The sequence below is a fragment of the Lolium rigidum genome, chromosome 7 (genome assembly GCF_022539505.1).
Source record: "Lolium rigidum isolate FL_2022 chromosome 7, APGP_CSIRO_Lrig_0.1, whole genome shotgun sequence".
Classification (NCBI taxonomy): domain Eukaryota; kingdom Viridiplantae; phylum Streptophyta; class Magnoliopsida; order Poales; family Poaceae; genus Lolium; species Lolium rigidum.
In genome coordinates this window covers 314,465,411-314,474,787 of record NC_061514.1, presented here as the reverse complement: position 1 = coordinate 314,474,787, position 9,377 = coordinate 314,465,411, and the positions used below count along the sequence as shown (strand labels likewise).

General features: G+C 45.2%; 1 protein-coding gene across 1 annotated transcript; it reads left to right on the top strand.

Moving 5' to 3' along the window:
- The first annotated feature begins 3,278 nt into the window (after positions 1–3,278).
- Positions 3,279–8,820, top strand: LOC124673180 (serine--tRNA ligase-like). Its single transcript, XM_047209304.1, has 9 exons — positions 3,279–3,426; positions 3,503–3,573; positions 4,275–4,442; positions 4,709–4,814; positions 7,197–7,390; positions 7,904–8,007; positions 8,087–8,270; positions 8,350–8,526; positions 8,632–8,820. The coding sequence occupies exons 1-9, from the start codon at positions 3,279–3,281 to the stop codon at positions 8,818–8,820; spliced, it is 1,341 nt and encodes a 446-aa protein (XP_047065260.1).
- The last annotated feature ends 557 nt before the right edge of the window (positions 8,821–9,377 follow it).

Sequence of the window (9,377 nt, the reverse complement as noted above, 5' to 3'; positions counted from 1 at the left end):
TCTCGGTATCGACTCCGGCTCCTATGGCTGCCTTCGCCGTGGCGTTGGCTGCCTTGGTCGTGCCGGCGGGGCTCCGGGTTATGGCTTCGGCGAGGCTCTGGGTCGCGACTACGGCGAGGTTCTGGGTTGCGCTCCTCATTCCGACTCCTCCTGGGCTCCGGCTCCGAGGGATGTTCCGGTTCCGGCGCGGTTCCGGCGAGCGCTCCCCGTTTTCGTTTCTTGGCAGCACGTTGTCGCGGATAACGATTCCACCATGCCCCTGGGGCCTGGTGTTTCCGGCTGGACTACGGCGGCGAGGGGGTCGCGGGTAACCATTAGGCGGAGGAGAGGGGTTCCGGTACTTCTCACGTCCATAGTACATTGCATCCTTTCCCTTTCTTGGATCTGACGGTGGCGTCTTTGACGGTACGGGGATAGGATTTGGGTGTTCCCTGACTTTCCTTCTGCGTTCCGAGGATCCGGTGCGTGATTCATCATCAGGGTGGCGATTGACACGGGCGTCCTTCGCGCGGTAGATACACATTGATCCGGATTGGATTCCAACCTCGCGCGAAGTGTCGGCCTTGCTCGTCTGCTTCACCGCTGAAGCAACGAGCGTGCGAACGAATTCGATGTCAATCTCCTCGTTCTTCTTCTTTAAGATCTCAGCAGCCTTCTTCATATTGTCCTTTGGAGTTGCGAGCGGCTGCTGTACTGTAGGGGTGGCGAAGGTAATCCTGCGGGGAGGGATGGCTTCACGCCTGATCCTAGCTTCCTCCTCTTCGACGAACTTTACCTTGGCCTCCCAGTGCTTCTCAAGCTCCCTGACCTTTGCAAGAGATTCATCGACCTCGCGGTCCTTCTTCTTGAAGTGTTCCACGAAGTTGGCTGCTTCTGTCCTCTCGTCCGACATCGCAGTCTGCGGTATTTGCGAATTTTTTGGCGGTAGCTAGCATCTCCTCGTCTTGTTGCTTCTAGAGCTTCCGGATCTGCGGCATCATCGGGGGTTATTGGTTTATTGAGGACACCGGACTTTGCGACCAGGTCCATGCGTGCTTGTTCGACCAGCTCTTCCGGAGACGAGGACATCCTCGGGGGACGGATCCGATCTAGCGGAGATCCGACATTGGACGGTCCGGGGTCGGAGGCGGTGTTTTCGTCTTCACCTTCCTGCTCTTCCGGCGGTGCCACGGTTGCGAGGACCGCTTAGGTAAGGCGGAATCGACCTCGGGCTGATCGTCGCGGCCGTACTCCTCAAGCTTTCGGACGAAGTCATCGGATTCCATGGACGCGGTATCACCGGGAGATTGGGCTCGAGGTTGCCCAAGATCGACTCTTCACCCGGAGCTTTGCTTTCTCCGACGAGGCTGAGCCTCGACCCGGATCTGCGACGTTTTCCGGTGCCTCTTCCTCGCTCGGGACCAGCTCCGACCGCTTGAGGGGCGGTTCCGGCGGTATGGGCCAAGAAGTGTACGAAGTGACACCTTTGCTTCTCTAACACTCGGGAAACCCGGGCGGATCTGCATTGGTCTTCCACCTTTGTTTCCTCGCTCGGGGGCGGATTGGGTGGGCTTTGATTTTTCCGGATCTAAGGCGGAATCCTCACTAGGAAGTTCCGGCGTCTCAGATCGGATCTTCGCGACCGCGTCCTCGCTCGGCGGCGGTCGCGTCGGCGCTACTTACCGGTGGGTTTCCATCGGAATCGACGGTTTCCCCGATGAAGATGTGTATGCCGCCAATCGGGACGATGGAGAGCTTGATGGGGTCGGTTTTAGCCGGAATCCGGCACTCATCCCGGAGGGACGATCGGCAGATTTCCGGCGTAGAGGACTCGCCCCACGGCGATGGTGTCGTCGTAGCTTCCCATGGCGGAACCCTCCCGGTTCCGGCCTCCGCACGCCACGAGCCCCACGGTGGGCGCCAACCGTCGTTGCCTAATTGACGGTACCTCGGAGGAGGGATCCTCACGAGGGGAGAAGAAGTAGGGGCCATAGGGCGGAGTGCTCACGGGACGGTGGTACGCGAGTTACCCGGCTTCGGAACACCCGCACGATGACGGGGCCTACTCGCTGCTTGTCCGGAATTATCCGGGCGCTTTCGCGTTGTTACAATGAGTTGTGGTTGTGCCTCTAGGGCTCCCGGGATCCGGCTTATAAAGGCGCACGGATCTAGGGTTTACATGGAGAGTCCTAGCCGGATTACAGATAGCCTAACTACGGTACAATATCTTGCCGTGCACGTCACGGATCCGCCTTCCATATACGTCGTACTGGATCCGGGTCCCTCATGGGCCTCCATGGATCCGGGTTATTTCTATGTCGGTACGGATCCGGCCTGCTGATCCTGGGCTGGACTTCTCCCTTCATGATCAACAGCAACTGGGCCGCCCGATGGGCCACATGCCTCATCACCGTCTGTGGGCCACCCGGGCTTGCCGGATCTAGGCACTGTCGATGGTACACCTATGAAGTATACCCACAACAACAACCTATCATTTTTGAGTCTGATTGTATGACGCTGGTGAAAGCTATCCAACAGAAGAATGCGTAGTATCTTCTCAGATTTCTTTCATTGTAGTTCTTCCAGGATGGGAATGCGTGTTTGTAAAGAGACAGCAAAACAATACTGCACATGCTTGTGCCGAATATGTTAGAAGAATAGGATCGGGTACTTTGTGGAACAACATGTTCCCAGATCAGATTAGTAGAGCTCTAAGCTATGATTGTAACCGTGAACTTGATTATGATTGAATGAACTATTTAAACCTCAAAAAAAAAAGAGTTCTACACGCGTCTAGTGTAGACGACATCACCCGGCCGGGCTCCGGTCCAACAAAGCAACGGAAGAGAAAATTACACCAGCTCTGGGTGGGATTACCGCTAAACATTTGACATGAAAAAATAGAGGACTTTTTAAAAGATAAGAAAATTTCTCCTCTTTATTATTTCTTTGTTTTTCTCAATCTGGTGGTACAGCTCTTGATTCAAGCAGCGCATAGACCATGACCTACTCGTACTATGACTCTAATTATCAAGGACATCACATGGCAAGACCTGCCTAATTATCAAGGAGACTTCTAATTGGACTAGTACTAGACAACCGACTCAAACTAGGACTGATCAAACTAACACGTGTCCATCTGAGCCATCAAGTTACGAAATTTGATCAGACTAGACACAAGATTACGCCTCGGAGAAGTCCCCTAACACTTCCGCGCGCCGCCGCTAGCTCCCGTTCTGCGCCGCCGCTCGTCGTCGGTCCGCGCGCGCTAGCTGCTCCACCGCGCGCATCACGCGACGATGCTTGATATCAACCTCTTCCGCATCGGCCGTGGCGGTAAGAAAGAGGACGGCACTCCGGACGCCGTCCGCGAGTCGCAACGCAGTCGCTTTGCTTCCGTGGATATTGTCGACGAGATCATCAACCTAGACGAGCTGTGGCGCAAGAGTAAGCTCTCTTCGCTGGCCCTTCCAGATCTTCGGCGTACATCTCTATCTGACTCCCAGCATTGTCGTCGCTGCAGGGCAGTTCGATCTGGATGAAATCCGAAAGGAGCTCAACGCCACCAGCCGAGATACGGGCAAGCTGAAGACGGTACGTTCACTAGTGTCTCCCGAAGATTTACGCATAGATCAATCGACTAAAATCTTCCAATTTTACGCTCGACGCACGGTCATACGCACTTAGTTGCTACCGGTTACTTGTTATTTTGGTGCTGGGTCTTACTGTCATGTGCTGTGCCTATCTGTCCCATTATGGCTGCGTGATGTGCTTTTGTTTCTCTGCAGGTCTTGCGTCAGGTTGAACTGAAGCTCAATGCGTGCAAGGAATCACAGAAAGACATGGAGGAAAAGTTGGCTGCCATTTCTGAGGTAAGATGGAAATCTTATCTGGTTGTCCTCATCATGATTTTTGCATGTTTATTTCCACTGTGACAAATTTTGCAAATCCTGCAACCTATTCTGGAACTTTTGATAATCCAACCAATTCAGATTAATCTCTGCTCTCACCCCTCTCAATCAACTCATCTCAGGCAAACCATCATGCCTTTTACCTAGCAAATTTGTTTCCTTTATTGCGTGTCTTGGGGTTTGTTGTGATATTTGTGTTGCTGTGCAGAGCAAGCTAGAAGGTGTCAAAGAGGAGCAAATTGACCTGTCCATTGGTTTGAATGAAATAAACCAAGCCATCGAGGAGTATTGCAGCATGATGGTTATACTCATGTCTAGTCTAATTTCTTGTGTAACTTCTGTTGTCCTTGGGTTTGCCATGACGGTTTCTTTGCTCATGTGCAGAGAAATGACGAACAAAAAGTTCAGGAGCTGATGGAATCCACCAATCAGATAAAGGAGAGGTTGGCTGCTACAGAAGCTGAGGTGCGGGGCATCAAGATCATGCTTGACACCAAGCTTATGGCTATTGGCAATATTGTGCATGAATCTGTGCCCATCAGTGACAATGAGGTGCGCTGGAATTCTGGAGGTCTAGATAAATAGGCCAATCTAGTTCTAGCAAGAGAAACAATTTATTATTATTAATTTAATAAGTGAATCTCGGAGTCATAAAACTTTTTTGCTTCACTGCATCACTGGTAGCTTGGCTTGTGGGGCCTGTCTTTCATGATTCGATCCTAGAAATTCAGAGATGTCCCTTCTAGCTGGTTACTAGAAATTCATTCTGCGTAGCTGATATCAATAGCTGGTTGGATTTATTAAGTTACTTGTTACAGGAAAATAATGTTGTTTTAAGGACATGGGGAGAAAGGAGAATGGAGAGCAACTTGATGAATCATGTGGATCTTTGCAGGAAGCTTGATATTGTCGCTTTTGAGGAAGGTACATTCTCATAACTCCTCTGTTCCTCAAGTTCTTTCTAGCTTTCAACATTGTTTATTCTAACTTGTTTTCTGCTGTTCTCATTATCTTGGTTTTATTCTTAGCCGCCTTTCTAGTGTGGCTGCATGTGATGGTATTGCCCTTGTGTTGCAATGTTTATTTGTTTCTTAGAACGTGAAAGCACTCATCAACTCATACTGATAGAGAAGAATATTTAGTTTTGTTCTGGGGCTTCTGATTATCTACTGAGGCTTTCCATATGTCATTATACATGTCGAGAATTTATTTTCATGTCTTGCTTAAGAACGAATAGATTTTGGCTGCCAATGTTATGTTAGGGAAATGTTCTTTCAGTGTTTTGCGATTTAGGATTTAGGATGATTCCACCAATTTGTTAGTACACTTGTCATCTTTGTTATCTCTTAGGGCTATTGAGTTGCAGTCAACATTTTCAATATAATTCGATGGCTTTCACAAAAAAAACTGATTGCATGATGACTGGAACTTCCTGTTCATTGATGACATTTTTAAACAATTCAGTTAAGCATTTGTTGCACTTATTTTTTTTTATTATCTTGGCACAGAACGGTTTATATCAAGTTAGCTCTGTTTCCTATCTCCTATATTACTTTTATTTTTACCAGGGAGTCATGCAGTAGTTACTAATGCCAGTGGCTAATGGTAACTGAAATCTCAAACTGAACCTATCCTCTTATAATCAGGCTTTTAAAACCCCACTTAGGATCAAATGCTTTGTACTAACTTAAATCTCAGCTGAACCGATCCTCGTATAATCAGCCTCTTTAACCCCACTTAGGATCAAAGGCTTTGTACTGTAGGATACGTTTGTTAATTAAAACCAGGGAAGTTTTGCTGTTAAAGCTGAATCATAGCTATTGGTTGCAAATATTCATAATGTGTTCTGTGCCAAGACTAGACCCCATGGACATAGTGATTAACACATACTTCCTCCATCACAAATTTTGGGTGTTTGGCTTATATCTAGGTGTGTAGCTAAGTCAAAACGACATATAATTTGGAACAGATAAGTAGAACTAATAGTTGCTTGTTCTTGGTACTCGATTTCTCCTGTTCAAATATTTTATTATATAATTGTGCATTGTGTTAGGTGATTTATCTGCCAGTGGCACTGTTTGTTGATTCACTAATTAAGTATAGGTTGAAGAAAAAGGCCATGTCATGATGCTTTCAATTTTCAGAAATTTAGATTGCTTCATGTATAAGCTATACCTTAGTTAAGCATACCAGTTCTCGCATTGTTTCATTCCTCTCCAATTCACTCTATTTGTGTTTCTATTTGCTTTACTTTTTCATGTCATAACTAATTCGTTCCAGATTACTGATTGGCCTTTTACTCTTAACTGCACCATATATTCTAGTCATCTGTCAAGTACACGCTATATTTTGGTTTTCTGCACACTCGTACCAACTAGGAAGCCAACTGGATTGGGGCAAACGTTCATGTATGGTCAATTTTCCACTAGCACTTCGAGTTCTGGAAAAATCCCAGGAGAGAACCTCTATTTATCTCTTCCGTATTCACAATCTGAACTAATTTTTTATGAGATCTGTCAATCAAGTCGAATAATTGTGAAATGCTTTCGTCACAGAGTAAATTTTGTATTATTGTAACTGTAGCACCAGTTCTTTTTTGTTTCCTGTCGCTGATGTTAATTTTTAGCATACGGAGTAACTCTGTCATTCTTGTTGAGGATTTTTTAATCACTTGTCACAATTGAAATTTGGCCGGCTAACATATCATGGCTAATACAATTTTATCTGTTTTTTTGGCGATCATTCAATCCTTGTCGCTACCATATAAAATCAAAATCTGTTGAATGCATAAATGTGCACAGACTCAGCTGTTCTTGATCTTCAAAAGAAAGAAAAACTATTACTGATGTTCTTGCTATCTAAGCGGCCCCCACCGGTACCATGGAAGAATTTCGTACAATCACGGAAAAGATGTGATAATGCATTCAGTTCGCATTGCACCAAAAGCATATCACCGGTTGTTCCAACCATAGATGCACATGCTGATGATCAGAACATGATCCTTGTACTGTTATTTGGTGCCACTAACCAAAGGATCCCTAGGATAATGTTGTCTTTATGGTTTGTAAATCCAAAATGCAGGCTGGCGATTTGAGTTTCCTTTGTCACTATTGGCATCATAAACGGGCAGTGACAAATCATGTGTTTGTTTTCGACTTGAAATTTGAAGTAGTGCTCTGATTACAATATCAAGTTTATCTTTGTAATGTAATGTAGTCATGGGCAGTACTGAATATGCATATATGAAGAGGGCAACTTCATTTGCTTTTGACATAGCTGAATCTGTTACCTTTACAACTTTTGCAGGTGTTGATGTGGCCGGTGGAAGGGGTTACTTTTTGAAGGGTTATGGTGTCCTCCTGAACCAGGCATTGATAAATTTTGGCCTAGCTTTCCTGCAAAATCGTGGCTTTGACCTACTGCACACTCCCTTTTTCATGAGAAAGGAAACAATGAGTAAATGTGCCCAATTAGCCCAATTCGACGAGGAGCTATACAAAGTAAGGCTGCTGATCCGTTCCCCACTTTCATATATCATGCATCTGTCTAGTTTCATGATTTGTGCTTTCACTTCTGTTTCTGTGGGAAAGCCATGTTCCTGTTAGAATGTGGTTTTTGCAGCTGCTGATGCGCTTTGGCTGCAGCAGTCTGCAACTACACCCAGCCAGCACTGTTGAATTGGTCCTTTTTTTTTGCTGTTCAACAGAACTTGTGTGTCATCAAATTCTAATTTTTAGCTGCCTGCCTGCTAGCCCAGCCAGCACTGTTGAATGGGACCCTTTTTTGCTGTTCAACAGAACTTATGTGTGTTCACAATCTAAATTTATGATGAAAAATTGATCTAATTTCGTTACTGGTTGGTTTCCAATATTTGGAATGCGATTTGTCACTATCAGTATGAAAATGAACACTTCTCATGATTATCTGGAATGCGATTCATATTTTAATTGTGTTCTGTGAGAGAAAGAATATATGCTATTACAAAGTAAATGACCATGAGAAGAATTTTCCAGGTAACAGGTGATGGGGAAGAAAAGTATCTTATAGCCACATCTGAACAATCTATGTGTGCTTATCATCTAGGCCATCGAATTCATCCAGATGAATTGCCAATTAGGTGGGTCACCCCTCAAGTTAGTATGTCCTCAATTTATGTCCACCATTACATTGATGGAAAATAGTTTTTACTCATTCAGATATGCTGGTTACTCCACCTGCTTCCGAAAAGAAGCTGGTTCACATGGAAGGGACACTGCTGGCATCTTCCGAGTGCATCAGTTTGAAAAGATTGAGCAATTCTGTATTACAAGCCCGAATGGCAACGATTCCTGGGAAATGTTTGAAGAGATGATTAAAAATTCAGAAGATTTCTACAAGGAGGTGGGCATAATTGCTTTGTGAACATCTGTATTGACAAATTGAATTATCTTTGCTGACTTCTAAAGTCTCTGTCTTGCAGATTGGTCTGGCATACCAGGTTGTTTCTATAGTATCTGGTGCTCTTAATGATGCTGCTTCTAAAAAGTATGATTTAGAAGCTTGGTTCCCGGCATCAAACACCTACAGAGAACTTGTGTCCTGTTCAAATTGTACAGACTATCAAGCAAGAAGGCTTGGGATTACCTATGGCCAGAAGGTGGTTTCATCTCATTACTCCTTGCTTTTTTTTCCTTTGCTTATCACCAGTGTAGTTCAAATTGCCTGACCAGTTACTACGATTTCTCCCAACTGATGCTTGTAGCTTGATGAGAAGTCAAATAATAAATTTGTTCATATGTTGAACTCCACTTTGACTGCCACTGAGAGGACGCTCTGCTGTATTCTGGAGAACTACCAAAAGGAGGGGGGTGTTGAAGTGCCAAAAGTGCTGCGAGCATACATGGGAGGAATTGAGTTCCTTCCTTTCAAGCAACCTAAAAACAAGCGATAAATTAAAGTCTGGATCAAAGGTGTTGTTTGCCTCTGCCTTTACTTTTGTTTTTTTTGTAAGAAAACGTTAATTATCAATCTTACCATTCTGAATTTCTGCATCTCAGGTGCCTGAAATATAGCATGTTTTATCTTCACCGTTGGCTGATGGACAGCTGAAGCCGATTTAGCTTGATGGAGGAAAATGGATGGATACGATACTAGAACACATCTGACCATTATTAGGTGTTCGAGATGATTTTGTACGAAGCAGTATAAGCATGCAGAATTATAGCTGAGTATAAGTGTAAATTACACGCACTAACCAATGAGCTAGGCAGGCATCCAGATGAAACGGCCATTGGGTTGATCGATCGCATGTGCATGCATGGTCAGGGCCCACGCGCAGTTGGGCGCATCGCATACAGAAGTTGATGTTTTTTAATTTGGAAATTTCAAATACTGAACCTCTCTTGAAGCTTTATGTGAAACACGGTGCCCTGAAACTCACGTTATCTTCTCTAAATTTCATCTAAATCTCGTAAGAGTTCCACAGATAAAGGTTTCTAGTGGATTGCG